The following is a 17,905-nucleotide window of genomic DNA, read 5'->3' as shown; positions in this document are numbered from 1 at the left end:
CGACTCATGGGTTTGAACCACCAACCTTTTAGTTAGCAGCCAAGTGCTTAACCACTGTGCCATGAGGGCTCCTCGTGTAACCATCACCACTATCCTAAACATTTTCATCACTTCAGAAAGAAACCCTATAATCTTTAGCAGTCGTTCCGCATTTTCCTCTCTCTCACCCCTGGGAATCAGCAATCTTTCTGCCTCTGTGGGTTTGCCTATTCCAGACATTTCATATTAATGGAATTATATAATGCACGGTCTCCTGTGTATGGCTTCTTCTACTTGGCACAATGATGTGGCGTGTATCAGTACTTGATTTCTTTTTATGGATGAGTAATATGCCATTTTGTTCGTGTATTGTGTTTTGTTTGTCCATTCATCTGTTGGTGGACGTTTGTATTGCTTCCTCTTTGGCTGTTACAAGCACTGCTGCTATGAACATTCACATGCACGTTTTTGTGTGGACATACATTTTCAGTTCCCTCGAGAAGACCTGCAGTTTTAAAATGTACTGATTCATCCAGCAAATCTTAATTGAACACCTCCTGTGGGTCTGGTGCTGTTCTAGGTGCAGGAAATGCAAAGGCCAATGAAACATAAAAATCCTTGCCCTTGTAGGGCTTACATTGTACATAAATTCTTAAAAAAAAAAAAAAAGTATATACTGAGTTAGATGGCGGTATGTGTTATAAGGAAAAATAAAGCAGAAAAGAGGGATGGGGAATGTCTAGGGTCAGGGAATGCAGTTGTAAATGGGATGGGCCGTGCCTCCCTGAGAAAGTGACATTTGAGCAAAGAGCAGAAGAAGGTGAGGGAGCGGGAGGTGAGGGAGCCAGCCAGCGGTCAGACGGCTGAGAGAAGAGCAGTCAAGGCAGAAGGAACAGTGAATGCGTAGGTCAGGAGGTGTCTGTGTACCTGGAGAACTCAGGGAGACCTGTGTGGCCAGAGTGGAGTGTGGTAAACGGGTCAGTGGGAGACAAGGTCAGGGCCTTGCCAGCTGGCTAATGACTTGGGCTTTTACTTGGCTGGGAAGCCCTTGAAGGCTTTAGAGCAGAGAACAGATGTGATCTCACTTAGGTCTTTTAGTAAAGCTTCTCCCCCCAGAAAACAAGAGGCTTTACTACCTGTTTAGAAATGGTCCCTGACAAAGGATTACTCTTTCTTCTCTATGTCCTGCTCTGTGACCCTCTTGGCCCTCTTTGCATGGGTCCTGAAGAGCCAGGCATTTGTGCAAGCGACTGACAGATGCCTTGAAGCCCTTCTCTTCCTGCATCTCACTTAGGTTTTTAAGAGGGTCATTCTTGCCTGCTATGCTGAGACTAGATCAGGGATTGCCACCTTTCTCAGTTTATGGTGCCCTCGGTTCACAGTGTCTCACACACCTGAAGCCAAAAGAAATACCTAGCACTTCCATTTATTAAGTCGCTGGGCTCACACAACTAGATAACTATGTTGTAACAACTTAGGAGCTATGTGAAAAAATAATACATATAAGTTAAAAGAAAAAGTAATGTTTTAATTTCGTTTTTAAATAACCTTAGACATCTAAGGGATATCTGTACCTGTTGGGCACTGTATAGCTTTTCTAAACTTGGAGTCCTGTTGGACACCATCACTCTTAGTTGTTGTTCCACATTGCTTTTCGTGCAGTCCTTGCTTTTTAGCATTGTAACTGCTGAAACCCAGCTTCGTGAAGGTACAGCGTCATCTAAAGGGATTGTAGAATGATTTAATGTTGAAACTGTAAGCCATCTTGAGCTAGTAGTTCTCTGGTATCTGACAGTCACAAATCATTATTTTCTTTGAAATTTTAAAATGCCCTCTGGTGCTCCGGGAGTTCACTTAGAAACTCAAGGTGCCTCAAACAAACAATTGGTCAAACCCAGAAGACGACCAGTGAGATTTGCTGATAGATCGGATACAGCATGAGAGAGAAGGAGAAGAATCAAAGGAGATTCCAGTTTTTGGCTTGAGCAGTTAGCTATTATCAACTGGGGAAGACTTCAGGAGAAGTTTGGCTTTGGACATTTTGATTTGAGAAGGGTCATTGAGTTCTAGATGGAGATAATTGAGTAGCTGTTGGATATAAGAGTGTGGATTTCAGGGAAAAAATTGGACACAGTTATATAGACATCATCAAATATAGCAAGAAAAGAATATTATTAGTAGGTATTTTGTATGTAGTATACTTCATTTCCCTACGTGTTTGTCAGTTTGTCTTACTCTGGGGGCTTGCGTGTTGCTGTGATCCTGGAAGTTTTTGCAACTGGTATTCAGATACCAGCAGAGTCACCCATGGAGGACAAGTTTCAGCTGAGCTTCCAGACTAAGACAGACTAGGAAGAAGGACCCGGCAGTCTACTTCTGAAAAGCATTAGCCAGTGAAAACCTTATGAATAGCAGCGGAACATTGTCTGATATAGTGCTGGAAGATGAGCCCCCCAGGTTGGAAGGCACTTAAAAGACAACTGGGGAAGAGCTGCCTCCTTAAAGCAGAGTCGGCCTTAATGACGTGGATGGAGTAAAGCTTTCGGGACCTTCATTTGCTAATGTGGCACACACAAAATGAGAAGAAACAGCTGCAAACATCCATTAATAATTGGAACCTGGAATGTACAAAGTATGAATCTAGGAAAATTGGAAATCGTCAAAAATGAAATGGAACACATAAACATCGATATCCTAGGCATTAGTGAGCTGAAATGGACTGGTATTGGCCATTTTGAATCGGACAATCATATAGTCTACTATACTGGGAATAACAACTGGAAGAGGAATGGTGTTGCATTCATCGTCAAAAAGAACCTTTCAAGATCTCTCCTGAAGTACAATGCTGTCAGTGATAGGATAATACCCGTACGCCTACAAGGAAGACCAGTTAGTATGACTATTATTCAAATTTATGCATCAACCACTAGGGCCAAAGATGAAGAAATAGAAGATTTTTATCAGCTGCTGCAGTCTGAAATTGATCAAACATGCAATCAAGATGGATTGATAATTACTGGCAATTGGAATGCAAAAGTTGGAAACAAAAAAGAAGGATCAGCAGTTGGAAAATATGGCCTTGGTGATAAAAACAATGCCAGAGATTGAATGATAGAATTTTGCAAGACCAACGACTTCTTCATTGCAAATACCTTCTTTCACCAACATAAATGGCGACTATACACATGGACCTTGCCAGATGGAAAACACAGAAATCAAATTGACTACATCTGTTGAAAAAGATGGTGGAAAAGCTCTGTATCATCAGTCAGAATGAGGCCGGGGCCGACTGTGGAGCAGACCATCAATTGCTCATATGCAAGTTCAAGCTGAAACTGAAGAAAATCAGCAAGTCCACGAGAGCCAAAATATGACCTTGAGTATATCCCACTTGAATTTAGAGGCCATCTGAAGAATAGATTTGACGCATTGAACACTAGTGACCGGAGACCGGACAAGTTGTGGAATGACATCAAGGACATCATACATGAAGAAAGCAAGAGGTCATTGAAAAGACAAGAAAGAAAGAAAAGACCAAGGTGGATGTCAGAGGAGACTCCGAAACTTGCCCTCGAATGTCGAGCAGCTGAAGCAAAAGGAAGAATTGATGAAGTGAAAGAACTGAACAGAAGATTTCAAAGGGCTTCTCGAGAAGACAAAGTAAAGTATTATAATGACATGTGCAAAGAGCTGGAAATGGAAAACCAAAAGGGAGGAACATGCTCAGCGTTCCTCAAGCTGAAAGAACTGAAGAAAAAATTCAAGCCTCGAGTTGCAATAGTGAAGGATTCTATGGGGAAAATATTAAACGACACAGGAAGCGTCAAAAGAAGATGGAATACACAGAGTCATTATACCAAAAAGAATTAGTCGATGTTCAGTCATTTCAAGAGGTGGCATATGATCAGGAACCGATGGTACTGAAGGAAGAAGTCCAAGCTGCATTGAAGGCATTGGTGAAAACAAGGCTCCAGGAATTGATGGAATATCAATTGAGATGTTTCAACAAACAGATGCAGCGCTGGAGGTGCTCACTCGTCTATGCCAAGAAGCATGGAAGTCAGCTTCGTGGCCAACTGACCGGAAGAGATCTATATTTATGCCTATTCCGAAGAAAGGTGATCCAACCGAATGTGGAAATTACAGAACAATATCATTAATATCATATGCAAGCAAAATTTTGCTGGAGATCGTTCAAAAATGGCTGCAGCAGTATATCAACAGGGAACTGCCAGAAATTCAGGCCAGTTTGAGAAGAGGACATGGAACCAGGGATATCACTGCTCATGTCAGATGGATCCTGGCTGAAAGCAGAGAATACCAGAAGGATGTTTACCTGTGTTTTATTGACTATGCAAAGGTATTCGACTCTGCGGATCATAACAAATTATGGATAACATTGTGAAGAATGGTGATTCCAGAACACTTAATTGTGCTAATGAGGAATCTTTACATAGATCAAGAGGCAGTTGTTTGGACAGAACAAGGGGATACTGATTGGTTTAACGTCCAGAAAGGTGTGTGTCAGAGTTGTGTTCTTTCTCCATACCTAGTCAATCTATATGCTGAGCAAATAATCTGAGAAGCTGGACTATATGAAGAACGGGGCATGAAGATTGGAGGAAGACTCATTAACAACCTGTGTTACGCAGATGTCACAACCTTGCTTGCTGAGGATGAAGAGGACTTGAAGCACTTACTAAACCAAAAAAACAAACGTAGTGCTGTCGAGTCGATTCCGACTCCTAGCGACCCTATAGGACTGAGTAGAACTGCCCCATTGAGTTTCCAAGGAGCACCTGGTGGATTTGAACTGTAGACCCTTATGGTTAGCAGCTGTAGCACTAAACACTATGCCACCAGGGTTTCCTAATGAAGACCAAAGACCAAAGCCTTCAATATGGATTGCACCTCAGGATAAAACAAAAATCCTCACAACTGGACCAATGAGCAACATCGTGATAAACTGAGAAAAGACAAGTTGTCAAGGATTTCATTTTACTTGGATCCACAATCAACAGCCATGGAAGCAGCAGTCAGGAAATCAAAAGACACACTGCATTGGGCAAATCTGCTGCAAAGGACCTCTTCAAAGTGTTGAAGAGCAAAGATGTCACCCTGAAGACTAAGGTGCGCCTGACTCAAGCCATGGTATTTTCAATCGCATCATATGCATGTCAAAGCTGGACAACGAATAAGGAAGACTGAAGAAGAATTGATGCCTTTGAATTGTGGTGTTGGCAGAGAATATTGAATATATACCATGGACTGCCAAAAGAACAAAGAGATCTGTCTTAGAAGAAGTACAACCAGAATGCTCCTTAGAGGCAAGGATGGTGAGACTGCGTCTTACATACTTTGTTCATATTGTGAGGAGGTATCAGTCTCTGGAGAAGGACATCAGGCTTGGCAGAGTACAGGGTCAGCAGAAAAGAGGAAAACCCTCAATGAGGTGGATTAACACAATGGCTGCAACAATGAGCTCAAGCATAACAACGATTATAAGGATGGCTCAGGACCGTGCAGTGTTTTTGTTCTGTTGTGCTTTGGGTCTCTATGAGTCGGAACCCACTCGACGACACCTAACAACAGCAGCAGCGTACTTCATTAAAATGCACGGTATACTTCATTTAGCAATATATACTAATAAAATTTTTTCTTGCTTCGTGTGATTTTTATCAGATGTCTGTATATCTGTGTCTTTACAGCCGTGCATTTTCGTGGCCCCATGTGTTACAAACTGGAACGTGAGGCTTTCTGGGATGTAATCTTTATGGAAGCAGATTGCCAGGCATTTCATGGTGCTGCTAGGTGGGTTTGAACTGCTAACCTTTGTGTTAGTAGTCAAGCATAAATTGTTTGTACCACTCAGGGACCTGTTGGAATTAGTGGTAACGTTTGTTTGTTTATATATATATATAAACCCAGTAAACCCAGTGCCCTCGAGTTGATTCACACACGCACGCATGTACGCACGCACGCACACACGCACGCACACAGAGGTATATTTCCAAGGAGCACCTGGTGGCATAGTGGTTAAGTGCTATGGCTGCTGACTAAAGGCTCGGCAGTTCGAATCCGCCAGGCGCTCTTTGGAAACTCTATGGGGCAGTTCTACTCTGTCCTATAGGGTTTCTGTGAGTCGGAATTGACTCGACAGCACTGGGTTTGGTTTTTTTTCTTAATGTGTATGCATATATACATATGTGTATATATATATGTATGTGTACATATGTGTGTGTGTATATATATATAATTTGTTGTTGTTTTTAGGTGCTGTCGAGTTTGTTCTGACTCAATAGCGACCCTATTTACAACAGAACAAAACACTGCCCTATCCTGCGCTGTCCTCACGATTGTTGTTATGCTCGAGCCCATTATTGCAGCCACTGCATCAGTCCACCTTGTTGAGGGTCTTTGTCTTTTTTGCTGACCCTCTGCTTTACCAAGTATGATGTCCTTCTCCAGGGACTGATCCCCCCGTAACACGCACGTCCAAAGTATGTGAGATGAAGTCTCGCCATCCTCGCTTCTAAGGAACATTCTGGCTGTACTTCTTCCAAGACAGATTTATTCTTTTGGTAGTCCATGGTATATTCAATATTCTTTGCCAGCACCATAATTCAAAGGTGTCAACGATTGTTCAGCCTTCCTTATTCATTGTCCAGGTTTTGCATGCATATGAGGTGATTAAAAACACCATAGCTTGGGTCAGGCATACTTTAGTGTTTAAAGGGACATCTTGCATTTTAACAATTATAAAGAGGTCTTTTGTAGCAGATTTGCCCAGTGCAATATGTAGCTTGATTTCTTGACTGCTACTTCCATGGGTGTTAATTGTGGATCCAAGTAAAATGAAATTTTTGACAACTTCAGTCTTTTCTTCATTTATCATTATGTTGCTTATTGGTCCACTTGTGAGGATTTTTTGTTTTCTTTTTTTTAAGGTATAATCCTTACTGAAGGCTGTAGTCTTTGATCTTCGTCAGTAAGTGCTTCAAATCCTCTTCACTTTCAGCAAGCAAGGTTGTGTTATTGGCGTAGTGCAGGTTGTTAATGCGTCTTCCTCCAATCCTGATGAGGCATTTTTCTTCGCATAGTCCAGCTTCTGGAAGTATTTGCTTAGCAAGCAGGTTGAATAAGTATGATGAAAGCATACAGCCGAGACACGCACCTCTACTGACTTCAGACCACGAAGTCTTGCCTTGTTCTGTTTGAATGACTGCCTCTTGTTCTGTGTACAGGTTCCTCATGAGCACAGTTCAGTGTTCTGGAATTCCTATTCTTGGCAGTGTTATCCATAATTTGTTACGATCCACTCAAGTGAATGCCTTTGCATAGGCAATAAAACACAGGTAAATATCTTTCTGGTGTTCTCTGCCTTCAGCCAAGATCCATATGACATCAGCAATGATGTCCCACGTACAATGTCCTCTTCCGAATCTGGCTTGAATTTTTGGCAGTTCCCTGTTAATGTACTGTTGCAACCAGTTTTGAATGATTTTCAGCAAAATTTTACTTGCATGTGATATTAATGATACTGTTGGATAATTTCTACATTGGATTGGATCACCTTTCTTTGGAATGGGCACAAATATGGATGTCCTCTGATCAATTGACCAGGTAGGTGTCTTCCAAATTTCTTGGCATATACAAGTGAGCACCTCCAGCCCTGCATCCATTTGTTGCAACATCTCAGTTGGTACTATATCAATTTCTGAAGGCTTGTTTTTTGACAGTGCCTTCAGTGCTGCTTAGACTTCTTCCTTCAGTACTATCAGTTCTTGATCGTATGCTGCCTCTTGAAATGATTGAACATCTACCAGTTCTTTTTGGTACTGTGACTCTGTGTATTCCTTCCATCATCTTTTGATGCTTCCTGTACCATTCAGTATTTTTCCCATAGAATTCTTCACTGTTACTGACACTGGTCCTTTGTCAAATATCAGCTGCTCATATGTGAATGGATTTATATCTGGGTTCTCAATTCTGTTCCATTGGTCTATGTGCCTGTTGTTGTACCAGTACCAGGCTGTTTTGACTACTGTGTCTGTATAATAGGTTCTGAAATCAGGTAGAGTGAGGCCTCCCACTCTCTTCTTCTTTTTCAGTAATGCTTTGCTTATCCGGGGCTTCTTTCCCTTCCATATGAAATTGGTGATTTGTTTCTCTATCCCCTTAAAATATGACATTGGAATTTGTATCGGAAGTGCGTTAAATGTATAGATGGCTTTTGGTAGAATAGACATTTTTACTATGTTAAGTCTTCCTATCCATGAGCAAGGTATGTTTTTCCACTTAAGTATGTCCTTTTGAATTTCTTGTAGCAGAGCTTTGTAGTTTTCTTTGTATAGGTCTTTTACATCCTTGGTAAGATTTATTCCTAAGTATTTTATCTTCTTGGGGGCTACTGTGAATGGTATTGATTTGGTTATTTCCTCTTCGGTGCTCTTTTTGTTGATGTAGAGGAATCCAAGTGATTTTTGTATGTTTATTTTATAACCTGAGACACTGCCAAACTCTTCTATTAGTTTCAATAGTTTTCTGGAGGATTCCTTAGGGTTTTCTATGTATAAGATCATGTCATCTGCAAATAGTGATAACTTTACTTCCTCCTTGCCAATCCGGATACCCTTTATTTCATTGTCTAGCCTAATTGCCCTGACTAGGACTTCAAGTATGATGTTGAATAAGAGCGGTGATAAAGGGCATCCTTGTCTGGTTCCCGTTCTCAAGGGAAATGCTTTCAGGTTCTCTCCATTTAGAGTGATATTGGCTGTTGGCTTTGCATAGATGCCCTTTATTATGTTGAGGAATTTTCCTTCAATTCCTATTTTGGTAAGAGTTTTTATCATAAATGGGTGTTGAACTTTGTCAAATGCCTTTTCTGCATCAATTGATAAGATCATGTGGTTTTTATCTTTTGTTTTATTTATGTGATGGATTACATTAATGGTTTTTCTGATATTAAACCAGCCTTGCATACCTGGTATAAATCCCACTCGATCGTGGTGAATTATTTTTCTGATGTGTTGTTGGATTCTATTGGCTAGAATTTTGTTGAGGATTTTTGCATCTATGTTCATGAGGGATATAGGTCTGTAATTTTCTTTTTTTGTAATGTCTTTACCTGGTTTTGGTATCAGGGAGATGGTGGCTTCATAGAATGAGTTGGGTAGTATTCCTTCATTTTCTATGCTTTGAAATACCTTCAGTAGTAGTGGTGTTAACTCTTCTCTGAAGGTGTGGTAGAACTCTGCAGTGAAGCCATCCAGGCCAGGGCTTTTTTTTATTGTAAATTTTTTGATTACCGTTTCAATCTCTTTTTTTGTTATGGGTCTATTTAGTTGTTCTACTTCTGAATGTGTTAGTTTAGGTAGGTAGTGTTTTTCCAAGAATTCATCCATTTCTTCTACGTTTTCAAATTTGTTTGAGTACAATTTTTCGTAGTAATCTGAAATGATTCTTTTAATTTCATTTGGTTCTGTTGTGATGTGGTCCTTCTCATTTCTTATTCGGGTTATTTGTTTCCTTTCCTGTATTTCTTTAGTCAGTCTAGCCAATGGTTTATCGATTTTGTTAATTTTTTCAGAGAACCAGCTTTTGGCTTTGTTAATTCTTTCAATTGTTTTTCTGTTCTCTAATTCATTTAGTTCAGCTCTAATTTTTATTATTTGTTTTCTTCTGGTGCCTGATGGATTCTTTTGTTGCTCACTTTCTATTTGTTCAAGTTGTCGGGACAGTTCTCTGCTTTTGGCTCTTTCTTCTTTTTGTATGTGTGCATTTATCGATACAAATTGGCCTCTGAGCACTGCTTTTGCTGTGTCCCAGAGGTTTTGATAGAAGTATTTTCATTCTCGTTGCATTCTATGAATTTCCTTATTCCCTCCTTGATGTCTTCTATAACCCAGTCTTTTTTCAGGAGTGTATTGTTCATTTTCCAAGTATTTGATTTCTTTTCCCTAGTTTTTCTGTTATTGATTTCTAGTTTTATTGCCTTGTGGTCTGAGAAGATGCTTTGTAATATTTCGATGTTTTGGACTCTGCAAAGGTTTGTTTTATGACCTAATATGTGGTCTATTCTAGAGAATGTTGCCTGTGCGCTAGAAAAAAAAGTATACTTTGCAGCAGTTGGGTGGAGAGTTCTGTATAAGTCAATGAGGCCAAGTTGGTTGATTGTTGTAAGTAGGTCTTCCGTGTCTCTCTTGAGCTTCTTACTGGATGTCCTGTCCTTCTCCGAAAGTGGTGTGTTGAAGTCTCCTACTATAAATGTGGAGGTGTCTATCTCACTTTTCAATTCTGTTAAAATTTGATTTATGTATCTTGCAGCCCTGTCATTGGGTGCGTAAATATTTAATATGGTTATGTCTTCCTGATCAATTGTCCCTTTTATCATTATATAGTGTCCTTCTTTATCCTTTGTGGTGGATTTAAGTCTAAAGTCTATTTTGTCAGAAATTAATATTGCTACTCCTCTTCTATTTTGCTTATTGTTTGCTTGATATATTTTTTTCCATCCTTTGAGTTTTAGTTTGTTTGTGTCTCTAAGTCCAAGGTGTGTCTCTTGTAGGCAGCATATAGATGGATCGTGTTTCTTTATCCAGTCTGTGACTCTCTGTCTCTTTATTGGTGTATTTAGTCCGTTTACATTCAGCGTAATTATAGATAAATAAGTTTTTAGTGCTGTCATTTTGATGCCTTTTCATGTGTGTTATTGGCAATTTCATTTTTCCACATGCTTTTTTGTGCTGAGACGTTTTTCTTAGTAGCTTGTGAGATCCTCATTTTCATAGTGTTTGACTTTATGTTAGTTGAGTCGTTACGTTTTTCTTGAGTTATGGAGTTGTTACACCTTTTTGTGGTTACCTTATTATTTACCCCTATTTTTCTAAGTAAAAACCTAACTTGTATCGTTCTATATCGCCTTGTATCACTCTCCATCTGGCAGTTCAATGCCTCCTGTATTTAGTCCCTCTTTTTGATTATTGTGATCTTTTACCTATTGACTTCCATGATTCCCTGTTATGTGTATTATTATTATTATTATTTTTAATTAATCTTAATTTGTTTGTTTTTGTGATTTCCCTATTTGAGTTGATATCAGGACATTCTGTTTTGTGACCTTGTATTGTGCTGGTATCTGATATTATTGGTTTTCTTACCAAACAATATCCTTTAGTATTTCTTGTAGCTTTGGTTTGGTTTTTGGAAATTCTCTAAACTTGTGTTTATCTGTAAATATCTTAATTTTGCCTTCATATTTCAGAGAGAGTTTTGCTGGATATATGATCCTTGGCTGGCAGTTTTTCTCCTTCAGTGCTCTGTATATGTCGTCCCATTCCCTTCTTGCCTGCATGGTTTCTGCTGAGTAGTCTGAACTTATTCTTATTGATTCTCCCTTGAAGGAAACCTTTCTTTTCTCCCTGGCTGCTTTTAAAATTTTCTGTTTATCTTTGGTTTTGGTCAGTTTGATGATAATATGTCTTGGTGTTTTTCTTTTTGGATCAATCTTAAATGGGGTTCGATGAGCATCTTGGATAGATATCCTTTCGTCTTTCATGATGTCAGGGAAGTTTTGTGTCAGGAGTTCTTCAACTATTTTCTCTGTGTTTTCTGTCCCCCCTCCCTGTTCTGGGACTCCAATTACCCGCAAGTTATCCTTCTTGATAGAGTCCCACATGATTCTTAGGGTTTCTTCATTTTTTTAAATTCTGTTATCTGATTTTTTTCCAGGTATGTTGGTGTTGATTCCCTGGTCCTCCAGATGTCCCAGTCTGCATTCTAATTGCTCGAGTCTGCTCCTCTGACTTCCTATTGCGTTGTCTAATTCTGTAATTTTATTGTTAATCTTTTGGATTTCTACATGCTGTCTCTCTACGGATTCTTGCAACTTATTAATTTTTCCACTATGTTCTTGAATAATCTTTTTGAGTTCTTCAACAGTTTTATTGGTGTGTTCCTTGGCTTTTTCTGCAGTTTGCCTTATTTCGTTTGTGATGTCTTGAAGCATTCTGTAAATTAGTTTTTTATATTCTGTATCTGATAATTCCAGGATCGTATCTTCATTTGGGAAAGATTTTGATTCTTTTGTTTGGGGGGTTGGAGAAGCTTCCATGGTCTGCTTCTTTATGTGGTTTGATATGGACTGCTGTCTCGGAGTCATCACTGGGAAACTAGTTTTTCCAGAAAATGGGCTAAAAAAAAATGCAGTCAGATCCCTATCAGAGTTCTCTCTCTGGCTCAGGCTATTTGGATGTTAATGAAGCCGCCTGGGGAGGGCGGGGGAGGGATCAGAGAGATAGGAGAGTAGCACCTCAGAATATAGCCAGAGTTGCTTGTCTTGCTTGGAATGATTAGTATATCTGAGATTTCCGTGGGGCGCGTCGCCTATGTGTGCTGGCTGTGTGGAGATTGCCCCCGGGGGGTCTGGCCCGCTGGAGTCACGGTCAGATCCTCCGCTTCCAGCCCCACGCCCAGTGTCAAGGCTCCCCTGCTGGGATGGTGCACTCCCGATTCCAAAATCAGTCGCTGCCTCCCGGGTACTCCCCATCCCACCAGCCGCGTCGCCGTGCCACCTCCGCGAACCGGCTGGGCCCCCCCGGGGTCAGCTCAGGTGAGCGGAGCAGCTCCCCGCGCCTGCGCCGCGACCGCGCCTCCCGGCTGGGATGCCGCTCTCCCTGCTCAAAGACCAGTCGCTGCCCCCTGGGGACCTCCCCCACCGGCCGCGTCGCCACCCCTCCCGCCCCAACCCACTGGGTCCCCCCCCGCGGCTAGTTCAGGGGGGTGGAACAGCTCTCCGCGCCTATCCCGTGCCTGCGCCCAGTCAAAATTCGGCGGGACGGTTCCCCGGCTGGGACGCCGCTCTCCCCGCTCCAAGATCCGTCACTGTCTCCCGGGGACTTCTCCCACCGCCTGTGTCGCCACGCCGCCCCCGCGAACTGGCTGGGCCCCTTCCCGGGGTTAGTTCTGGGTGATGGAGCAGCTCCCCGCGCTTATGCCATGCCCGGGCCCCGCCAAAATCCCGGCGGGACGGCTCCCCGGCTTGGACGCTGCTCTCCCCGCTCCAAGACCAGTCACTTTCCCACCGGCTACGCTGCCATGCCGCCCGCGCGAACTGGCTGGGCCCCCTCCCGGAATGAGTTCGGGGGCCAGGGCTGGGCCCCTTTTTTGTGCCATCTGGGCTCTGCCCCAAATCGGGCGCTGAAGGTCACCTGACTGGTACACTGGCTCCAGGCTCTGAGAACAATCGCTGCCTCCCCGTATTTGTTCGTTCTCCGTCTCTAAATCTGTGTTTGTTGTTTAGGGTTCGTAGATTGTTATGTATGTGATCGATTCACTTGTTTTTCCGAGTCTTTGTTGCAAGAGGGATCCGTGGTAGCGTCCACCTAGTCCGCCATCTTGGCCCCGCCTGCAGCTGATTTTTGACCAAAGCCCAAAGTCAGTTAATTGGGGAAAAGACAGTCTTTGTAACAAATGGTGCTGGTTTGACTGGATATCCATCTGCAAAAAAATGAAACAAGACCTATATCTCACACCATGCACAAAAACTAACTGAAAATGGATCAAAGACCTAAATATAAAATCTAAAACGAAAAAGATCACGGAAGAAAAAATAGGGACAATGCTAGGAGACCTAATACATGGTATAAACTGTATAAAAAACATTACCAACAATGCAGAAGAGAAACCAGACAGCTGGGAGCTCCTAAAAATCAAACACCTGTGCTCATCCAAAGACTTCACCAAAAGAGTGAGAAGATTACCTACCAACTGGGAAAAAGTTTTTAGCTATGACATTTTCAGTCAGCACCTGATCTCTAAAATCTACATGATACTGCAAAAACTTATCTACAAAAAGACAAATAACCTAATTAAAAAATGGGCAAAATATAAGAACAAGCATTTCACTAAAGAAGACATTCAGGTAGCTAACAGGTATGTGAGAAAATGCTCACGATCAGTAGCCATTAGGGAAATGCAAATCGAAACTACAATGAGATTCCATCTCACTTCAACAAGGCTGGCATTAATTCAAAAACCATAAAGTAATAAATGTTGGGGATGCTATGGAGAGATTGCAACATTTCTGCACTGCTGGTGGGAATGTAAAATGGTACAACCACTTTGGAAATTGATTTGGCATTTCCTTAAAAAACTAGAAATAGAACTACCATATGATCCTGCAATCCCACTCCTTGGAATATACCCTAGAGAAATAAGAGCCTTTACACAAACAGATATGTGCACACCCAAGTTCACTGCAGCTCTGTGACTAGACCTCTCTGAATGGGCCAAAGAAGTGAAGATACTTGTACCTTATGTGAATGCTCATCAAAGGGTGACCTCAGCAGAGGAGGTTTTTTAACAGTCAAGTGGAAACCACTCATCTTTCCCTAGCCATTCCCCTCATTGCCCAATGGGCTCATGAACAAAGCGCCCTTAGTGACAGGAACGGAGGTCATGCATAGGCTCAACAACATGGACTTCCACTCACCAAGGCCGACTTTACTACAGCTACTGCTGAGTACCCAGTCTGCTAACAGCAGAGACCAACACTTAGTCCCCAGTGTGGCACCATCCCTTGAGGTGATCAGCCAGCAACCTGGTGGCAAGTTGATTACATTGGAACACTTTGATCATGGAAAGGGTGGCATTTTGTTCTTACTGGAATAGACCCTTACTCTGGATATGGATTTGTCTTCCCTGCGTGCAGTGCTTCTGCCAAAACTACCGTCTGTGGACTTAGAGAATGCCTTATCCACTGTCATGGTGTCCCACACAGCATTGCCTTGGATCAAGGAGCTCCCTTGACAGCAAATGAAGTATAGCAATGGGCCCATGCTCATGGAATTCACCATGTTTCCCCATCGTCCTGAAGTAGCTGGCTTGATAGAACGATGGAATGGCCTTCTGAAGACACGATTATGGCATCCGCTAGGTGGCAATACCTTGCAGGGTTGGAGCAGTATTCTCTGGGAGGCTGTATATGCTCTAAACCAGCATCCAGTAGATGGTGCTGTTTCTCCCATAGCCAGGATTCCTGAGTCCAGGAATCAAGGGGTAGAAATGGGAGTGGCACCACTCACTATTACCCATAGTTACTCTTGCAAAATTTTTGCCTCCTGTCCCCATTACCCTATGCTCTGCAGGTCTAGAGGTCTTAGTTTGAAAAGGAGGAATGATCCCACCTGGAGGCACACCACTGATTCCATTGAACTAGAAGCTAAGAATGCCACCTGACTACTTAGGGCTCCTTATGCCTCCGGATCAACAGGCAAAGAAGGGAGTTACTATACTGGCTGGTGTGATTGATCCTGATTACCAAGAAGATATCGGATTGATATTCCATAATGGAGATAAAGAAGAGTATGTCTGGAATGCAGGAGATCCCTTAGGGCATCTCTGAGTATTATGCTGCCCTGTGATTAAAGTCAATGGAAAACTACAGCAACCCAGTTCCAACATGACTGCTAATGGCCCAGACTTTTTAGGAATGAAGGTTTGGGTCACCCCACCAGGCAAAGAACCACGATCAGCCAAGGTACTTGCTGAGGGCAAAGGGAATACGGAACAGGCGGTGGAAGAAGGTGTTTCTAAATACCAGGTACAACCACGTGGCCAGTTGCAGAAACAAGGACTGTAATTGTTAGGAGTATTTCTGCCTTGTATGTGTGCTTTAAATATTTTTGTTTTCTTCACTCATAAAATATAAGATGTAAACAGGGCTAGTACGTTTTGGTTGGTATGTGTGTTAGTTGTATCATGTTAGGTGTGTGTGTGTGACTTCATTAACTGTCTTTATTCAGATCTTATGTGTGGTTTAAGGAGATGTGTACAGGTGCCAAGTTGACAAGGGGGTGGACTGTGATCGTTAGCATTGTGTGTCAATTTGGCTGGGCCATGATTCTCAGTGGTTTGGCAGTTACGTAGTTTGGCAGTCGTGTGATGATGTGATCACTTCCATGATGAAATTTGTTATAATGTGATCGCCTCCATGATAGGATCTGCTGTGAGTAGCCAGTCAGATGAAGGGGAGTTTCCTTGGGGATGTGGCCTGCATCAAATGTAGGTGAACTTTGCTGGCAAGCCTCGTGGGCTTTTGCTTATTCTGGATCTTGCAGCTGGCTCCTGTTCATCTGACCTCCAGTTCTTGGGACTTGAGCTAGCCACTTACCTGCAGTCTTGCCTGCCAGTCCTGGGATTTGTCGGTCTTCTCAGCCTGTGAGTAAAAACCCTGCTGTCTGACCTGCTGATCTTGGGTTTGCCAGCCTCTGGGGCTTCGTGACTGGAAACCGTGGTGGTGTAGTGGTTAAAAGCTATGGCAGCTAACCAGTAGGTCAGCAGTTCGAATCCACCAGGCATTCCTTGGAAACCCTATGGGGCAGTTCTACTCTGTCCTTTAGGGTCGCTGTGAGTCAGAATGGACTCGATGCCAGTGGGTTGGTTTGGTGGCTATGTGAATCAGGAGAAGCCTCCAGCCTGACCTACAGACTTGGGACATTCCAGCCTCTACTACTGCATGAGCCATTTCCTTGATACAGATCTCTCTATATGTTCATGTGCTTTACTGGTTTCTCTGGGGAACCCAGCCTAAGACAGTACTTTTAGATTATTTCTAATTGTTTATTCCTATGAATAGCATTGTTTTAGAATTTGACTGAAGGCCTGAAATTCCTAGAGTATTTAAAATAATGATATCTTCATATATATCTATCTTTGTATTTTTATATATATTTCCTGTATATGATTTGCTTTCTAGGTCATGGTTTATATCTGATATGCTGGTTATGTAATTTCACTTCTTTTTTCTCTAGGCAAGACTTCAGCAGTATATGGTCACAACAGATGAGCAAATTATATCACTCACACATGCCCTTAAAAATTGTCCTGGGATAAATAACAACAGAGAAGACAGTCAAGCATCAGACAGGGGAGCCATAAGTAGAAGAATTTTGGACAACCTAGGTGAGTATGATTTTAATATTTCAGACTGCAGTTAAAATACTTCCGGCCTAGAGTAGACAGTCACACAAAGGCCTGAACTCGTATGCAGTTATATTGGTTGTTCATGCGTATGGAATATTACCACTACGCAATTACAGCTACTATTTCCAGATTGTATTTATTGGCTTTTCGCTTTATGCCAGGCACTTTTTAAGTGTTTTACATATATTATCTTGTTTAATTTTTGTAAGAGTTTTATGAGGTAGATATTATTGTTATGCCCATTTTTTAGATGAGAAAACTGAGGCTTAGAGAAGGTTGGTCATGGAGCTAGAAAGCAGCAGAATTGGCTACCTACAGCAGTGTGACTTTAGTGCCAGCACCGTTAATCGTGGTGCCCTAGGTCCTGGAGAAGAAGGGATGGTTTTTGAAAGAGTAAAAAAGAGTACTGAATTTTAGAAATTCATAACTTTTGTTCATTTTTGGTGATGTTGTTTTGAACTCCTTTCTTCACCATGAATGCCTTCATGGGCCTTAGACTAAATAGGACATTTAGACATTTTCATGTTTTTTACTCTTCAGCAATACTTTGGTGAATGTCTTCGTGTGGAAACTTCCGTGTATTTAGGAGTGGTTTCTTAGAGTGGATTCTAAGAAGTGACGGATAACTGACTAAAATTTAGTTGCGTGGGATCAACTCAGTGGTTGGAGCAGGAGTCTTGCTGTTAATACCTCAGTCAAGGAGTCTATCGGTGCTTTATTCTTACGTGGGTTATGCTGCCCTACTGAGGACATTTTTACTTATAGAAGGTGTTGGGATGGCACAAACAGTTTGCACTTGCCTATTAACCTAAAGGCTGGTGGTTCGAACCTACCCAAGCAGCTCCATGGGATGTATGCCTAAGGATCTGCTTCTGTAACGATTACAGCCAAGAAAACCCTATGAAGCAATTCTACTCTGTAATACATTGGGTTACCATGA

General features: G+C 41.9%; 1 protein-coding gene across 1 annotated transcript in view; it reads left to right on the top strand.

The window, feature by feature from the left end:
* Positions 1-17,905, top strand: part of SPICE1 (spindle and centriole associated protein 1) — a 102,153-nt gene that overhangs the window by 53,892 nt on the left and 30,356 nt on the right. Inside the window, exon 11 of the mRNA XM_010592948.3 lies at positions 16,794-16,944. Within this exon, the coding sequence (XP_010591250.1) occupies positions 16,794-16,944 (151 nt within the window). The remainder of the gene's footprint in view (positions 1-16,793; positions 16,945-17,905) is intronic.

This window comes from Loxodonta africana, chromosome 1 (genome assembly GCF_030014295.1).
Source record: "Loxodonta africana isolate mLoxAfr1 chromosome 1, mLoxAfr1.hap2, whole genome shotgun sequence".
Classification (NCBI taxonomy): domain Eukaryota; kingdom Metazoa; phylum Chordata; class Mammalia; order Proboscidea; family Elephantidae; genus Loxodonta; species Loxodonta africana.
Note: the sequence above shows the minus strand (reverse complement) of the source record. Positions and strands in the feature narration are given on the sequence as shown.